The following is an 18,605-nucleotide window of genomic DNA, read 5'->3' as shown; positions in this document are numbered from 1 at the left end:
GATAAAGTACCTGGAATAATTAGGTTGACCATCAGGTCTAGTGTTTGATGCCCTAAAGGACAAGTCACATAGACCAGCCCACTCCTGGCCCTAGGCTCTTGGTCATGGAGCAAGAGAAAGAAAGCGCATAAGAATCCTTTATTGAGAGCAGTCTGTGATCTCCGATGATTCCCAATAATACATTTCATTATTGATATTTGCATGTGACATGTTGGTCAGGAGGAGAAATCTAAAGGAAAAAAGGATGGATTGTTTGGTTTGAAGCTTGTTTTGTTTTTTTCAGGACAGCATCTAATATAACTGGGGTTGCTTTTTAACTGTAGTCAAGGAAAGCCTTAAATTCTTGCTCCTTATGCGCTCACATCCCAAGAGCCAGACATACAGGCGTATGCCACCATGCTCTATTTTATGCTGAGTAGGAATCGCAGCCAGGGATTCAATGCAGGCAAGACAAGGAAACTGCTAGCTGTGCTACAGCCCCAGTCTTGATAATGCTCCCTCATGGTTGAAACCAGTAACTGACCCATCCTGTGCGATTTCTCAGTTCTGCTTTATAACTGCTCAGAACTTCTTAATATCAGAGAAGTCATGGGCCCTGGGGCAGCTTGAATTGCTATTCCTAGGTTGATAAGTGATATTATATATAAATGCCTTTTTTTTTTTTTTTTTTTTAGACAGTCCCACTGTCTCTGGAATGTCTGATATGGATTACCCTCTACAAGGACCTGGGTTACTGTCAGTGCCCAGCCTTCCAGAGATCAGCACTATCCGAAGAGTTCCTCTCCCACCTGAGCTGGTTGAACAGTTTGGACGTATCCTATTGCTTTACATTTAGCTATTTGATAAATATTAGTCATTTTCATTATTACAATTTTTTTTTGTTTTGTTTTGTTTTGTTTTGTTTTTTGGCTTTTCAAGGTAGAGTTTCTTTATATAGCCTTGGCTGTCCTAGATTCACTTAGTATACCAGGCTGGCCTTGAACTCACAGAGATCTGTCTGCCTGTGTCTCCCTGAATCCTGGGATTAAAGTCATGTGCAACCACTACCTAGTTTCATTGTTATCATTCTTGTTCTATGCTTACACAATGTCTAAATTTTTTAAGGAGTTTTCTTTTCAGAGCCATATATAAACTTTAGTGGTAGAGCATTTAACTAGCATGCCTGAGGCCCAGCTGTTCAGTCATCATTACCCACTTCCCCCAAAATTTTCAGCCTTGCATGCTGGTATGTACCTGTAATTCCAGTATTCAGGAGGTTGAGGCAAGAGTATTGTGGCACTCTGGTAGCCAACCTGGGTTATGTAGTAAGTTCTTATCTCAAAAATAAAGAGTGCCTGGGTAGTGTGCTTTCTGTTAAAGACTAGGTAAGCCCGAGCTGGCAGGCTGGTGTACACCTTTAATCCCAGCTCTTAGAGGTGAGAGGCAGGTTGATCTTTGTGAGTTCAAGGTCAGCGTGGTCCAAATTAGCACCAAGTTACATAGTGAGACCCTATCCAAAAAAAAAAAGGAAAAGAAAGAAAAAAGAAACAAATGAAAAGAATAGAGAAACTGCTAGAAATGATTCAACTGTTAAGAGCACTGGCTGCTTTGCAGATTATATTTCCATTCCCAGCACTCAGTTGGTGGCTCCTGACTGTAATTCCAGTTCCAGGGGCTCCAATGCCTCTTCTGACATCCATGGGTACCACTAACACACATTGTATGAAGATGTACACGAGAACAAAACACATATACAATAAATAAAATACTTGAAGGGGAGAGGGAAGCAAAGAAAGCAGGTGGACAGGAGCTTCCTGGATACCAGGGAAGCACTTTATCACTACTGATGTATCTAGCCAAAAGATCATTTTTTAATTATAAATTTCAAGTCAAAAGCTATTGAACAAATTGAGAAAAAATAATTGTACTCTTTCGCCTTACATTCACACTTCCTCAGATATGCAGTGTAACTGCATGATGGGTGTTTTTCCTCCTATCAGCAGAGCTTGGCTTACGATCGACAGTGACATATTCATGTGGAACTATGAAGACGGGTATGTAAGGAAGGCTGGTATGGAATTCTAACCTTTACTGCTTGTTGCAACTCGTGTTCCACCTGTCAGAAGTTGTCTGATTTTGCCTTTTATTTATCTGTCTCTGGGTCATTGTTTCCCAGTGTGCGTACCAATCATCTGGGGGCATTGAACTGTGGACTTTGGGGCTAGGGAGATACCTCAGTGGCTAAAATGCTTGCTATACACACAAGAGAGCCTACTTCACATCCTTGACACTCAGAAAGGCCAGTCGTGACAGTCCACATGTAGCCCCAGCACTTGAGGGGCGGAGGCAGGCAAATGCTGGCATCCCGCTAGCTACCTGGTCTAGCTGAAACAGTGAAGTGCTGGTTCAGTGAGATAAATTGTCTCAGAAAACAAGGTGGAGAGTAAAAGAAGACACCCGTCATTGACTAGCCTCTGGCTTCTACACATGTACACACACAAGCACACATTGGGAATTCTGACAATTTCTCAAGCAGCGTAAGGTTTAAGTACTGCTGGAGCTCCTCATGATAAGCACTTCATGGAGCCACATTCCCCAAGTCAATATACTGCTCTTGGTTTTTGTTGTTGGTTGGTTTGCTTGTCTGTAGTCCTAGGGGTTAAATTCTCATTGAATTATATCCTCAAGTACTTTTCTTGAGGAACAAGGCATAAATTCCAAGTTTATAGTCTGTAGAAAAGATTATACGTTGTTATCTTTGAGCCATGGCTTGGCATTTAAATTTTTTATTATATTTTAATTGTTGGGTGTGCACTGGGGTTGGAGGAGCGTGGGTTTAGGTGTGTGGTGTGTGTTCAGCAGTGTACGTGTGGCAGTCTGTGAACAACTTACGCCAGTCACCATGCGGGTCCGGGTGGTGGGCTTTTGACATTTTAAGGAGACTTCTTTTTCCTTGCATTTCTATGGACTAGGAATCTGATAATTATTGAAATGATAATTTGGTTTCATGGTTTTTGACTTTGTGTGTAAATTAAATATATGAATATATAAGAGCCAAAGTCAGAGTTTCTTAAACAGAGTAGTATATTGATCTGATTACAACTCTTGGCCTTTACAGTAAGTTTTGTTTAACTACCATTTCATGTTTCCGTTACTCAGTTACCTATTTTGAATCATCTGTGTCAACCTTACTGAGATAGGAACATCATTAAGAAGGCCCACGTAGGCCAGCTGTTGCCCTGGCATTGAATAACTAATGCTCCTTTTGGAGACATGTATGTGCACATGAACACATTCAGAATACTTATTTGCATCAAAATTGATACCATATGACAACAGAAATTCTGTAGAAAAGCTACTTGCAGTTAAAACTATTTAACTACATGTTTCCAGGAGTGTTTTAGTCATAGCAGTGATCTGTAATTGTCCTAAAAATTCTTTACATTAGTGAGTGACATTTTTACTTTTCAAATCTAACAAGCGTTCATTTAACAAATACTTGTTATTACTATTATTGTTGTTGTTCTACTCCTTTGGCTAGGGAACAGTGGGTAGGCTTTTATTATGGGAAGAGTTGGCTTTTTTTGGCACGAGTTAAGCTGATCTTGGATTTGTTAGTTGGTATAGTTCAGTAGCATATGTTTCTGGATTTCTTTTGAATTTCCCTGCATGGGTATGCAGATTAAACCACTGGAGCATTTTCTGAGCTCCTTCCCAGAGAATCCTCCATACTCCTTCCTGGCTCAGCAGAAGATTGGTGTTGACTTGGTAGTAAGTGCTTGTAGTTCTGTGGACAGTTTTTTAGAATGTAGTATACCTTTCCCTGCTTCTCTAGCTTATTTTTAGAAATTTCTGTATGCCTGGTCTTAGTCCTTCACTGGTTTTGTTTGCTATTTTATGGTTTTTACTGTACTCTGTATTGAAATTTATTCAACTAATAAAGAGCATTGTAAATAAGATTTAATGTATTTATATATGTAAACAGTTTTCTTTACTTTTGGGCAGAGGTGACCTTGCTTATTTTGATGGACTCAGCGAGACAATTCTTGCTGTGGGGCTTGTGAAACCAAAAGCTGGTAAGAAGTAAAACTGTCAGAATGAGATTATGACTGTCCAGTCTCTAAATGTTTTAGGGCTCACTCAGAAAAGCTTCTGTTCTTCCTTCTAACACCTGGCTACAACCACTCTTCTTTTAGCTGTATAAGTTTTTTTCCAGTAGTAGTTGTCATTTTTTTGTGCAGCTTGCTCCCTTTAGGATGTCTTCACACATCATCCATGTTGGGTACTTGAATTTACCATCCAGCCAGGTGTCGCAGCACATGCCTGTAATGCCAGCACTGGGGAGGTGGAGGGAGGAAGAGCAGTTGAAGGTCACCTTCAGCTAAATCACAATATTTAGGCCACCTTGGCTACCTCAAACACTCTGCACAATTTCCTCCTTCTGTATGGCTAGCTGATGTTCTCACTGCATGTGTTTGCTATGTTTCACTGACTCATAGATTGCTTTTATCTTTTAGTGTTCTTATAAATACGGGTATATAAATGCAAATGCTTATAGCTCAGTAAACCAAAATTAATCTGTTATGACACTTAAGATGCTGAGTGTTGCACCAATTATTTCTTAAGTTAGTTTTGTTCTATTGAACTTTAATGCTTTAATATAGTAATATTTAAGCATCAGAATTTGCTGACCTGGATTTGGACTTTTCACTGTTTAATTAGGAGCTCACTTTAGTGGTAGAACCATATTTTATTCATGCCTAAATGCTAGGTGTTGGTTTCATAAGATAATTAGCCTTTGTCTGCTTTGCCGTAGGCATCTTTCAGCCTCATGTAAGACACCTGTTGGTTTTGGCAACCCCTGTGGATATAGTAATTCTTGGACTCAGCTATGCTAACGTACAAACAGGTATGGTAACTCACTCATGGGTTAGGTTTTTTAAAATAACAGTATGTTGAAAATTATTATAATGATTTTTACACTAGGTTGGGTTTGTTTTTTTCTTGATATTTTACTGTGATATATGTGTATACCATTGATGCAGTTTAAGATAGATTGCCGGTGTCTTTAGTGAGGCTGTGTGTGTGTTGCTGGGAATTGAGTTCAGGGCCTTACATGTAGAATGCAAGCACTTCACTTTTAAACCGCATCCCTGGCCAGTGTCTTGAACTGTCCTGTTCTGTTCTGTAGTATATATTTTCATTTTATGTGTGTGAATGTTCTGATTATGTATATATGTGCATTGTGCGTGGCTGAAGCGTGAGGCCAGAAGATGCTCTTAGATCCCCTAGAACTTAAGTTACAGATGTTTGTGAACAGCAGCGTGAGTGCTGAGAAATGAGCCTAGGTCCTCTACAAGAACATCAGGTATTCTTTAAGGACTGAGTCTGAGTCATCTTTCCAAAATTCGCCCTCCTCCTACCCCAGCCAGGACGTTTCTGTTCTTTTGAAAAGTGAAAATGCCCAGGGCTGGAGAGATGGCTCAGTGGTTAAGAACACTGTCTGCTCTTTGAAAGGCCCCGGGTTCAATTTCCAGCACCCACATGGCAGCGCACAACTGTCTGTATCGCCAATTCCAAGGGATCAACACCTTCACATTAATGCACATAAAATAAAATTAAATTATTTTTAAAAAATAAAAATCCCAACTGCTCAATTTTATCAATAAAGACACAGGAGCCAGATGTTGGGGTGAAATCCTGGTAGCTCAGAGAGGCAGTAAAAGCACCCAGCTGACCTTCCTTCTCAGCTCAGGTCCACATGAAAAAAAAACCCAAAAGGCTCACTAGCTGAGCCGACAGTCTAAGAGAAAATGACCAAAAAAACCCAAGGCCTAAGCCAAAGAGCCAAAGCCAAAAAGTCAGCTCAAAAACTCCCTTCTTCTACATGCTGCCTTAAATATCCCTCAACTCAAAGTCCCTTCTACTCTTTAATCCCTGTCAGCTGGTTTCTTGCTCTTCCTCTTGACCTGGGTTAGCTTTATTAAATTCTGTGTACGGTAAGCTCTTGTATTAAAGGTGTGTCCTAGGGATGGCTGAAACAAACCATAATTACCTGTTTATCATCACCTCTTGGACAAAAAGTGTGTGTTACCGCTCAACTACCAAACAATAAACAGGGTTTGGTTTTTTGGTTTTGGTTTTTAAGATTGATTTATTATGTATATGGAATTCTGCCAGCAGGTCAGAAGAAGGCACCAGTTCTCATTTTTAGATGGTTGTGAATCAGAATGTGCTTGAGAATTGAACTCAGGACATCTGCTCAGGACGTCTGGAAGAGTAACTAGTGTGCTTAACCTCTGAGCCATCTCTCCAGCCCAATAAACAGGGTTTTATAGTTCACAATCTTGGGGTTCACAATGGGATCACATATCCTGCAACATTTCTCTGTGTTGCATTGGCTGTTCTGGATATACTTTGTAGACCAGGCTGGCCTCAAACTCCCAGAAATCCACTTACCTCTGCCTCTCTGGCCCCACAAGCTTTTATGTTAATTTTACAAACTATATGATAGACATCTGGGATATTTTAGTACGAATTCAGTAAAATTATCTGTTCTGAAGATAATGTGAAGATTATTTTAAACTTTCTTCTGTGGTTTTTCTTGTTGCAACACACAGGTTCTGGCATTCTCAATGACAGCATGTTTGGTGGGATGCAGCTGCTTCCAGATCCTTTATACTCTCTTCCCACTGACAACACATATCTTTTAACAATCACCTCCACGGATAATGGCAGAATTTTTATGGCTGGAAAGGACGGCTGTTTGTATGAAGTAGCATACCAAGTAAGTCTTAACATTTACAAACTTTTTTTTTCTTTTGCTCAGCAGGAAAAAGCTTATTTTAAATTTTTTAACTGCATAGTATGTATTATTATTAAGGGAAGTATTGAAGTATAAACTGAAGTATAGTTTTCAGTCACTACTGCACACCCATAAGACCCAGTCCTCCCTCTCCTAGGTCGAAGCCTCTTTTCTGGGTGGGGAGATGTCAGCTTTCTGGAACTCAGCTCAGAGCATTACAGGTGTTAGATAAGCACTGTGTCTGAGCCACTGCATCCATTTCTGATAATTACCCTGATAATCTGATCCGTGTGTGTCTTTTTAAAGCATGATACTTACATTGGTATATGTGTACTTATAAACCCGTCTCTATAAATATCTGTGTACATATGTTTGTGTGTATGTACAAGCAAGCAGGATACTCTCGCAAATATATGTCCTTAGGTTGCTATTGCTTATTTTTACCATTGGCTTTTCATTGAATAATGTGTCCTGTAAGTTATTTGTTGTATTTAATACATATTTTTAATTACAGAATAAAACTCAGTGGGTAATTTCGAGAAGTATGTTTCATTGTATTTACAATCACTGGTGAATCATGGAGACTTACAGGTTTTAGTGAGCATGAATGCAGTCATTATGTTCTATAGTATTACAAGTCTTGTGTTGTTTTTTTCCTTCAAGGCAGAAGCAGGCTGGTTCAGTCAGAGATGTAGGAAGATAAACCACTCAAAGAGCTCACTTTCCTTCCTTGTTCCGTCTTTGCTGCAATTCACATTCTCAGAGGATGGTAAGTAGGAAACATTGGACAAATAAAACAATTTTTGGTACTTCCACACTTAACTCTTTTCAGAAATTTTCATTCTTAAGTGAAATACTTGTCACATTAAATTGCATTTGTTACATGTCTGTGAAGTCTCTTAAAGACCAGAGGCATTATAAAACAGAAGAAAATTGATTTTATTCTCAAGTTAGTTATTTTCTAAAAATTTAGGCTCATTCCTGGATCATGTATCCAAAACAGCTTTTCTATTTAAACCAAAGGGTGTGTGTGTCTGTCTGTCTGTCTGTGTCTGTTTCTGTCTGTCTGTCTCTACATGCATAAGTAAGAGAAAGAAAGATTTACATAGTGATAAATGGTCAAGAGTAAAGTCCCAGTTATATCCTTGAAATTTAATGAACTTGGAAACAAGCAGTAGGATTAAACTGGGCATCTTGGCACATACCTGTAATCTCAGTACTTCAAGTGCAGAGACAGGTTAATTTTTATGCATCCAAGGGTCAGCCTAGGCTGCACAGCAAGTTTGAGGCCAGCTAGAACTACATGGTGAGACTCTCTCAAAAACAAAATTTTAAAGAACTTAGAATTCTAGATGACAGAATAAGATGTTTTTGTTTTAAGATAGAATTTTGCTCCACAGCCCAGCCTGGCTTGGTAACTCTCTATTTCTCAGACTCTGTCCTTGTGCCATAGCCTGCTATGAGCTAGGATTGCTTGGGAGTGCTATCCAGTACCTTGCCTGACAGTGTAAGTTATTTGTGATGCTCCGTCAGTATTTGACACCTTGTCTAACTTAAATGTTCCTAAATCTCCTTATGCAGATATTGTAGACTATAACAACCAAGCAGGAGTAGAAAGGCCCTGAATGCAAATCCTACTCCACAAATTTTAAGATGTTATGAATGGAGCCTGTGTTCAACTGATAATCTGTAGGGTTGATTTTCTTCTTTTGTTTTACTTTTAGATCCTATTGTTCAAATTGAAATTGATAATTCCAGAAATATTTTGTATACACGATCGGAAAAAGGAGTAATACAGGTAAATATGCATAGTTGCTACCATTTAAGAGTAGAAAAGTATCCCTGTGTTATATTTTAGGTTTTTACATTTCTTGTTTGTTTGTGTGTACGCCTGCATATGCACACCTGTGTGACACAGCCCACATGTGGAGGCAGAGGGTAGCTTTAGAGTCAGTCTTCCCTTTCTGCTGCGGGATCTAGAGCTGGCACTCAGGTTGTCAGACTCACAGTGGCCAGTGTCTTTAGCCAGTGACCTGCTTACATATCTGTTTTCTAAGGATGATTTACTCATTCGCACTTTCTGTGAACTGTGAAGTTTGTTGTTGTTTGAGATAAGTTTTCATATACCTCAGATTGACCCTAAGCTTGCTCTGTAGCCTTGGATGACCTTGAACTCTTCTCCTGCCTCTTCCTCCCAAGTGTCTGGCATTACTGGTGTGTAATCAACCATACCTGACTTCAGCTCTGTGCTTTTTCAAGTAAACCCCTCAAACCTTTTCTTAGGGCAGTGTTTGTTTATTTGTCTTGGTGAGATTTCAAACATTTTAAACTTCGGTAAGTACCAAATTAAGTATTCTTTAAAATAACAAGTTAATTTTAATATAATGTGTATGCTGCATAGCTGTGTCTAAAGGAGAGCACTTTCTTATTCACAGGTTTATGATTTGGGCCATGATGGACAGGGGATGAGTCGAGTTGCCTCAGTGTCACAGAATGCCATTGTCTCTGCTGCCGGAAACATTGCTAGGTAATGTGTACTTTATTTAGTCAGCAACTCACTCGCAAACATTTGTACTGTTCATGTTTTATATATATATATATAAATCTCTTATATATACTATATAAATACTGTAACATAGATACATTATATGGACTATACTAAGATTAAATTATGCCTCCAAACATCTCTAAAAGATTATAAATCGGGGGAGGAAGAGAAGGTGAGCCTAGGAGGAGAGGAGGAAAGGAGCTACGAGGATGTAAAGTGAATAAAATAAATAAATGAGAAAAAAAGATTATGAATGATTAAGGAACTTCACAGTAAGTATTGTTGAAACCTTGTAACCTCAGACTGTTCTCATGTTTATGTGAAACATAAGGTGGTATGTCTTACTGAGTGAAGTATAGCTTGTTGGATTTCACACTCTTGGACTTTTTTGTCCAAAGGTGCTGGGCATCAAACCCAAACCTTGCATATTCTCCCACAGAATATGCAAGCTTCCTACCATGTATCCAGACCTCCAATCTTTTTCCTTGCAACTTGCTGTAGTTCTTTGAGATAATATAGGTGAAAAATAATGCAGGTCAGCTATTCTTGCCTTCCAACAGGCCTAGATGGTACATGTTAGAATTTCATAGCTGTAAGATTCTCATTTAATTCATGACAAACAGAAACTAAAGTATATAATGACTTTTTTTTCCTCTTAAGGAGCTAGAACCCATCCTGAAATCTAAGAAATTTTGTATCAGACCCTGAAACTGATTGTTGCAAGCTTTTTCTAAATTCCTTAATGATCTGCAAACATTCTCCTCACTTTATAATAGAATTCTCAACTTTTCAGTTTAGATTGTCTGTATAACAAAACTTCAGCTTTCTACCGGCTTGCCAATTACAAAAATGTATATTCTAAGTGCAAACAATTAAACAAGATCTCCATTTTCTTTAATCTGTCTTCTGGAAAACTTTCCAAATCTACAAGAAAATAAATAGCATGTTAAAAAGTGATATACTGACAGGATGATAATGGAGCTTGCTTTTAATCGTAGCACTTGGAAGGCAGAGACAGGTAGATTTCTTTTGAGTTCAAGGCAAGCCCTGGTCTACAGAGAGAGTTCCAGGACAGCCAGGGCTATGGAGAAACCTTGTCTCAAAAAACAACAAAACGATCTATACTGAACTGGGAATAGTGGTCTATATCTATTCCTAGAGCCTGGCGGCTGTGGCAGGAAAATAATAACTTTTTGCCAGCTTGGGCTACACTGTTTGGAAACTCTGTCCCAAAACTTTTTTTTTTCTTTTTATTTATTTACAATGTATTCAGATATCATTCTAGGTGGTTGTGAGCTACCATGTGGTTGCTAGGAATTGAACTCAAGACCTCTGGAAGAGCAGCCAGTGCTCTTAACCCCTGAGCCATCTCTCCAGCCACTCAAAACTATTAGAATGAACAAAAGATAAACCTTTATATAAATAAAAGGTCTAAGTATGTACTTTATATAAATAAAATGCCTAAGTATGTACTTTGTCCAAAATGACTAATTATAATTTAGGTGATCTATTTAAATTTCCCAATTGCTAATATTTTCCTCTTGTGTAACCTTCCTTATTAGCCAAGCCATTTAGAAGTAAAATGCAGGTATCATGCCTTTCCACAGTGATCACATTTCAGAAAATTAGCAAGTGAGCAAGTGGAGCTCAAAAGGCATACATAGGCCAGCCAGGACTACATAGTAAGATCCTGTTCAAGACAAAGTTAATAATAAAGAAGGGAGGGGTGGGAGAGAGGAAGTTGGGCTATTATAACTACGTAATTACATAGTGAATATTTAATTTGCCAGTATTGAAGTTTTGACTATTTCTTTTTATATTGTTTTTGACTTACATTCTGATTTGTCTGATAAAGTATGGCTCCTCCTCTAAAAGAAAAAAGCATAGAACTCTTTATGAGTTTGCATGTCATCATGTACAGCCGCCATATGATTCTCATGATTCCAGCCTGATTAAATGAGTTGCTAAAGCCAGTACAACTCTAAAATTAGTATGGCTTTTTCCTTTCTAAAGTCTACAATTAGAATTATGTCGTTAGTCTTTAATACAGAATACCCTTCTCATTGTGTTTTATTTTTCATTATGTTGACATTGGGAGGAAGGTACAGAAGTTATGTATAAAATATTCTAATCTCTCAATTTGTCTTCTGATCTATAATTAGATTCCTAGTAATGTTTAGTTTTGTTTACTTAAACAAAAGTTTAATGTAGTCCAGGCTGATCTTGAACTCCTGATCCTCCTGTCTCTGCTTCCTAAACACTGGGACTGTAAGTATGTACCACCACACCTGGCTCTCACTATCTCTATCACTGCATCTGGAGGCACTTCATGTCATTTTCCCCACTGGCAGTCCTCTGCATTATTTATGTCTCAGTGACAAAGGTCTGTTTTCTCCCTTTTAATCAGTAGTAAATTGCTGCTTGGGTAATTTAATGCCTTGAAAATACTTTAGCTCTTTGGTTTTAATCTTTTTAAATGGTCTTTTTAGTGGTTTATAAAGAGGGCTAGTCTTAAAATTACACATATACTGAAGTTTTGCTACTTCCTGCTACTACTATGTTAATTTCTAAGGAATTAATCTTATTTATATATTGAGACAGGGCCTCTCTGTCTGGCTATCCTGGAGCTCACTACATTATCCAGGTTGGACTCAAAATCACAGAGATCTGCTTGTCTCTGATTTTCTAGGGCTGGGATTAGAGGCGCACACCACACCTGCCTCTGTACTGATGTTTTATAAATTAAAAATGAACTTCATTTTTTGTTTCTTATAGGACTATTGATCGTTCTGTTTTTAAGCCAATTGTTCAGATAGCAGTGATTGAAAACTCTGAATCACTGGACTGTCAGTTACTGGCTGTCACTCACGCAGGTATGTTTTTCATATCTGATCTGCTATTGGTTTACACAAATTTTGATGATACTTGAATTGGAAATTTATGGTTAGGAATGTTTTCACTCCTTCAGCTATGTTGAGAATTCATAAAATGAGGTTTATTTCTTTAATAGGAGATGCTGTTTTCTCTACACGTTGTAATGTGTAGCCTGACCTGCAAACAGAGCCTTAACTAAGACAAGACACAAGTTTCCTTGGCTTGTCACAAGCTCTCACTACAGAAATGTATTGAGTCACTGCTCAGCACATTACATTTGTAGAATTTTGTTTAAATTGCCAATGTATCTTTTTTTTAAGTACAATTTATTCACTTTGTATCCTAGCTGTAGCCCCCTCTCTTGTCCCCTCCCTCTGCTCCTCTTATGCCCCTCCCCCAGTCCACTGATAGTGGAGGTCTCCTCCCCTTTCTTCTGACCCTAGTCTATCAGGTCTCATCAGGACTGACTGCATTGTCTTCCTCTGCGGCCTGGTAAAGCTGACCGCAGCCTCACCTCAAGGGGAGGTGAGCTGATCTCTCATTTTAGGCCAATAAGGAAAGTAGTGTGTGCTTTTCCAGAAGTCTCTGTGTGTGGATGTCCTCACTATAATGTATTCTTCAGGTCCTTACTTTTTCTTATGAATGCATATTTTTACCTCTTCCTCAGGTGTGAGGTTGTATTTCAGCACTTGCCCATTTAGACAGCCATTAGCTCGGCCCAATACACTGACACTGGTTCATGTCCGATTACCTCCTGGATTCTCAGCATCTTCAACAGTCGAAAAGCCTTCAAAAGTACATAAAGCTCTTTATAGTAAAGGTAAGTTCTGAAATGCTGTAAGATTTAAAATTAAACTTTTGTTTTCTAACGTATATGAGTGTTTTGCTTATGTATGTCTGCACATCATGAGCATGCCTGGTGCCGTTGGAGGTGAGAAGCCTGCATCAGATCTCCTGGGACTGTAGTCTTTACAGGCGGCTTTGAGCTGCCACATATGCACTGAGAATTGAACCCAGGTCCTCTGCAAGAGCAACAAGTGCTCTTAACTGCTGAGCATCTCTCTGAGCACCGCTCCCACCCCCTGGAGCTCTCTGTAGACCAGGCTGGTCTTGAACTTAGAGAGATCTGCCTGTCTCTGTCCTCCAGGTGCTGGGAGTAAAGATGTGCGCTGCCATGCCAGGCTTTTTCAACATGTTATTGTTCAATACCCAAACTTAATTTTCCTTTGCAAGAAGAAATTTTTTTCAAATAAATAATACTGTATATCATCATAGTACTTTTAAAATTATAACTTTATTGACATTACTCATCAAAATTTAAACCTTCTAAGGTATAAAAATTGGTGGGTGTTAATTTAGAGTTATAGAGTGATCACTGCTGTCTAAAAAAAGGCCATGTCTTTTCTCTGTTCTAGCTCTGGAAAATGTTTGACCTTTTTAAATAATTTGTCCATTTTGACATTTTATAAATAGATGAATATATGACTTGCATTGACTTATGAATATATGACTTGCTTCTGTTTTATTTCCATCTTAGAGTGGCTTTTTTCTGTGGCTAAAGATTTTTTTTTTAATAAAGGCTTTTTTATTTAAAGATTGATTGGTTGGTTGGTTGATTGATTGATTTATACAGTACGTGTTTTGATTGTTCCCTTTATTTGTCAGAGAATTCTTCAGAAGGAACAGTTTGGCAGATACACTGCTGTTTATACTTTGATGGACTTGCACAACCAGGAGTTGTAGAGGGTTCACGCAGGCTTATTTTCTTATTTGTATTCCTAGGAAAATGGGATCCAGAGGGAGGCAACAGAGATAGGAGCCCAAGTCAGAGAGAGCCCCTGATCTAGTTGTTAGGAGACCCTCTTGAGGACAAACAGCTCCATTAAAACCCAGTGCTTTCAGGATTAATGATGGTATAATGGATATTAGTACTTTCTCTCCCATTTAAAAAAAAAAAAAAAAAATATATATATATATATATATGTATGTGAAGGTGGGGATACCCACGTGCCCTGGTCTGTTTGCTGGCATGAGAACATAATTGAGGTAAGGGGTTCTCTCATTCCACCAGGTGCATACCAGAAATCAAGCCAGGTTATCAGATTGACAGCAAGTGCCTTTACCTGCTGAGCTAGCTCACTGGCCCCAGTTTTGTTTTGAAACAGGGTTTCATTCTATAGACCAGGCACTACATAGCCCAGATTGACCTCAAAATTGCAAGTCTTGCCTCAGCTTGCCTGGTGCTGGGATTACAGACAGAAGCTACCTTACCTAACATGCATCCTCCTTCATTGCCGAGTAATGTTTAATTTTGGAAATCATTCATTTGTATGGCTTCTTTGTATTATGAATTAAATTGTTCCCACAAAGGGAACAATTCCCACAAAGGGAACTGGCTTTTACAAGGACATCTGTTTTCATTGCTCTGGGATTGAAATTGGTGGATTGTGTGGTCATTTTGATTTACCTATGAGTAGCTCTCAGACTGTCTTTCAAAGCAACTAGGACGTTTACATTCTTGCCTATTTTTTAAGGGTATACCCACAGTGGCTACATTCTTGCCAATACTTGCTTCTGTTTTATTTCCATCTTAGAGTGGCTTTTTTCTGTGGCTAAAGATTTTTTTTAATAAAGGCTTTTTTATTTAAAGATTGATTGGTTGGTTGGTTGATTGATTGATTTATACAGTATTCTGCCTGAATGTATACCTACATGCCAGAAGAGGGCACCAGATCGCATTATAGATGATTACGAGCCACCATGTGGTTGCCGGGAGTTGAGCTCAGGACCTTTGGAAGAACAGCCAATGGCTCTTAACCTCTGAGCCATCTCTTCAGCTAAAGATGTTAAGCAGCTTTCCAGGTGCTTCTCAGCCACTTACCTTTCTCCTTTGCAAAAAAAAAAAAAAAAATGTTCTGAACCTTTACCTGTATTTTTCTTATTGAACTGAGAGTTCATTGTACATTCTTGATACAAGTCCCTTATTCAGATAAGTGATCTGCTGATATTTTTGGCATCTGTGGATTATCTTTTTATCTGAATATCCTCTATATGCTTTATCATTTTACTGTTAGATTTAGTAGATTTTTCCTCCTTCTAATAATTAAATTTTATTTTGTGTTGGTCTACGTGTGTAGGCACATGTCTGCCATGTGGGGAAGTTAGGGGACAAAACCTAGGAGTTCCTTCCCCCAAGTAGGTTCTAGAGTCAAATTCCAGTCATCATTCTTGCTGATAAGACCTTTCCTTTATGAGGCATCTTTCCAGCTTTGTCAGTAACATTTATGTATCAGGGAAAGAAGGGGCTTTGTTGGCATCTATCTACCCATCCATCCATCTATCTAATGGGATCACAGGTCAAATCCAGAGCCCAGTACCTGCCAAGCAAGACCTCTGCCTGCTTCTAGCTACATGTTCAACCTCCAGGATGGGGTTTTACCTCATTCTTTTGCTTTGGATATCTTGTTTTACAAGCATTTTTTTTTTTTTAATCTTTCTCTATTTCACTTCTGCCGTTGCATCAAGTGAATTGCCTATAGATATATGCTGTCTGGACTAAGTTCTGTCTATTGATGAATATCTCTTAAGCTTACTTACTGTGGGTTTTCAGTAGGTTGTGTTTGTTTTGTTTGAAACAAGGTCTCATTATATAGACTAGGCTAACCTTGAAATCATAATCCTCCTGAGGATGAAGATGACAGTCATATACCACCACACCCTTTGTTTTCCTTTTTAAGAGGTACTTTTAATTATGTTTCTCTCTCTTCAGCATGTGCGCCAATACATTCCCAAACCAGAGACCTCAAATTCCCCAGAAGTTGGAGTTATAAGGTGTTAGGAACTGAACTCCGACCCTCTGAAAATCAGTACAAGCTCTTAATGCTCTTAATTTTTGAGTCATCTCTTTTACAGTTTATGTCATTCTTCCAACGTTTTAAATTGGCTTCTGGTTTTTTGTCTTTGTTTTTCAAGACAGGGTTTCTTTGTGTAGCTTTTGCTTTCCTGGAACTCTTTGTAGACCATGCTCGTTTCAAACTTACAGAGATCTGCCTGCCTCTTCCTTCTGTGTAATAGGATTTGGCTTCTTTTTTAATTCATAATATTTATATTCTCTTTGAGGCAATTACAAATAAAGTTAAATTTCTGTGTTCCCCACAGCACTAGAGTTAAGTTTTAAATATACAAAAGATATTCAGGAAAAAATGGTGGTGTTCTCATTGTATATACAATGCAATAAATCCTGCAGGCTCTCCTTTTCTTTTTAAACAAATTTTTACTTTATATGTATTGGTGTTTTGCTTGCATGTATGTCTGGGCATCACATGCATGCCTATTGCCCATGAAGACTAGAAGAGGTCGTCGGATCATCTGGAACTAAAGTTACCTATGGTTGTGAGCTGCCATGTGGGTGCTGGGAATAGAACCCAGGTCCTCTGCAACAGAGTAGCCAGTGCTCTCAACCCCTGTCCCGTATCTTCAGCCCTGGGATTTAAACTGCTGGCACTGCATATTTTATTACCTATATATAGTCATGACCTACAAAAAAAGGACACAAGATGAATGTCACTAAGGTCAGTGATATAAGGGGTCAATTTAGGTAAAGGAGCTTGAATCAGGCATAGGAGAATATACACTGGTGCCTGTGTGTGTGTTTTAGTCATGATGCATTTGAATTCACTGACTGTTTCGCTGACTGAGAAGATACTGACTTTAAGAAAAAATTTTATATGCTGAATAATCTTTTAAGTTACTAATGGAAATGGATAAATACATCAATTACAAATATATTCTAACTTCAGAGACAGAAAAATGTGAAAAAAATAAATGTTCAATTTATTTGTAAACATTCTTAGCTAGATAAGTGATTTTTTTCAATCACTCTTTATTTAAGAACAAAATCCTATTCTTTCCATGTTAGATTGTTTCTGCCATTTTTTAGCTTGTATGTATTGTTGATAATTATTAAGATTATTAGGAATGCCGATTACTTAAGCTTCATGTATAATATTGTGTGTGTTTAACTTTTAGGAATTTTACTGATGACAGCCTCTGAAAATGAAGATAATGACATTTTATGGTGTGTCAACCATGATACATTTCCTTTCCAAAAGCCAATGATGGAAACTCAGGTCAGTTGTTTTAAGACTTCTAGTATGTCTTGTGTATGGTTCTGGGGCTCAACAGACACAAACTTGAGAACTGTGTACAAAAAACCATTTTTTTCAGAAAGAAATTTTTAAATTTTTTTAGGTTTTTAAGTTTAATGGGTATCAGTGTTTTTCCTGCATGTGTGTATGGACATTTATGTGCATGCATGGCATCCCTGGAGGTTAGAAGAGGGCGTAGGGTCCTCTGCAGCTGGAGTTCTGGGTTGTTGTGAACAACCATATGAAAACTGGGTCCTCCCCAAGTTCAGCAAGTGTTCCTAACCACTGAGCCATTTTCCACCCCCAAAGAAAGCAATCTTAGAGTAAAGAAATATATATCTTGCTAATTTTTACTTTTTTCTGTCAGACCAAAAGTGATTATAGTAATCTAGCCTACCTCTGCCTCCCAAGTGCTGGGAATAAAGTAAAGTGCTCTTGTTGATTAGAAAAATTCCACCATTGGGGAGTAAAGTATTCTTATTAATTAGAAAATCTTTCAAATGATTTCAATGCTAAACTGAACCTCATTACAAAATTGCCAACATTTTTCATCATATTTTACTTTTCTATGTATAAACACACACTGACAGTTGTAGGGTTTTTTGTTGTTTATTTTTTGAGACAAGGTTTCTCTGCATAGCCCTAGCTTTTCTGGACTCACTTTGTACACCAGGCTGGCCTGGAACTCATGCCTCTCCCTCCCAAGCACTGGGATTAAAAGTGTGTACCACCATACTGGCTAGAGTTGTGTTAATGTGAATAGCAACTGGAGTGACACTCCCATGAACCCTAGACCATCCTGCATTAGTCCTGGTCTGTGATGAGCTAATGAGTCAACTTTCTTTTACTAGTGTCCTTTGTCTTTTGTTGTCTGTCCTATTTATTCTGCTAAGCTTTCAGAAAGTGCTAACCATGTCCAGCTAAACCAGCCATCTTTATTAATATGTGGTATTTTCTCTGCTTTTTGGGGGTTTGGGGCTTTATTTGTTTGTTTGTTTGCTTGTTGAGGACACGTCTCACACTATAGCAGGCCTGGAACTGACCCAGGTTGGCCCAGAATTCATGGTAATCCTCCTGCCTCAGCCTTATGTGTTCTAGAATTATAAGCTTCAACATCACATCTGGCTGAAGACCCAAGTTTTAAGTAAATCATTGTTTTCTTCCTTCAATTTGTTACATTATAGTAATGAAGACACTCCTTAGAGACCCAAAGATCATGCAGTACAACCAAAGACTGAATTGAGTCTGTATT

The 18,605-nt window shown here is 38.4% G+C and overlaps 1 protein-coding gene across 1 annotated transcript in view; it reads left to right on the top strand.

The window, feature by feature from the left end:
* Window positions 1-18,605, top strand: part of Nup155 (nucleoporin 155) — a 61,305-nt gene that overhangs the window by 2,011 nt on the left and 40,689 nt on the right. Inside the window, exons 2-12 of the mRNA XM_021655643.2 lie at window positions 675-812; window positions 1,937-2,033; window positions 3,985-4,055; window positions 4,796-4,888; window positions 6,600-6,766; window positions 7,448-7,553; window positions 8,509-8,582; window positions 9,220-9,311; window positions 12,108-12,205; window positions 12,874-13,026; window positions 17,235-17,335. Of these exons, the coding sequence (XP_021511318.1) occupies window positions 675-812; window positions 1,937-2,033; window positions 3,985-4,055; window positions 4,796-4,888; window positions 6,600-6,766; window positions 7,448-7,553; window positions 8,509-8,582; window positions 9,220-9,311; window positions 12,108-12,205; window positions 12,874-13,026; window positions 17,235-17,335 (1,190 nt within the window). The remainder of the gene's footprint in view (window positions 1-674; window positions 813-1,936; window positions 2,034-3,984; window positions 4,056-4,795; window positions 4,889-6,599; window positions 6,767-7,447; window positions 7,554-8,508; window positions 8,583-9,219; window positions 9,312-12,107; window positions 12,206-12,873; window positions 13,027-17,234; window positions 17,336-18,605) is intronic.

The sequence above is a fragment of the Meriones unguiculatus genome, chromosome 3 (genome assembly GCF_030254825.1).
Source record: "Meriones unguiculatus strain TT.TT164.6M chromosome 3, Bangor_MerUng_6.1, whole genome shotgun sequence".
In the NCBI taxonomy this organism is placed as follows: domain Eukaryota; kingdom Metazoa; phylum Chordata; class Mammalia; order Rodentia; family Muridae; genus Meriones; species Meriones unguiculatus.
The sequence above is the reverse complement of the archived record's forward strand: the minus strand, read 5'-3'. Positions and strand labels throughout refer to the sequence as shown.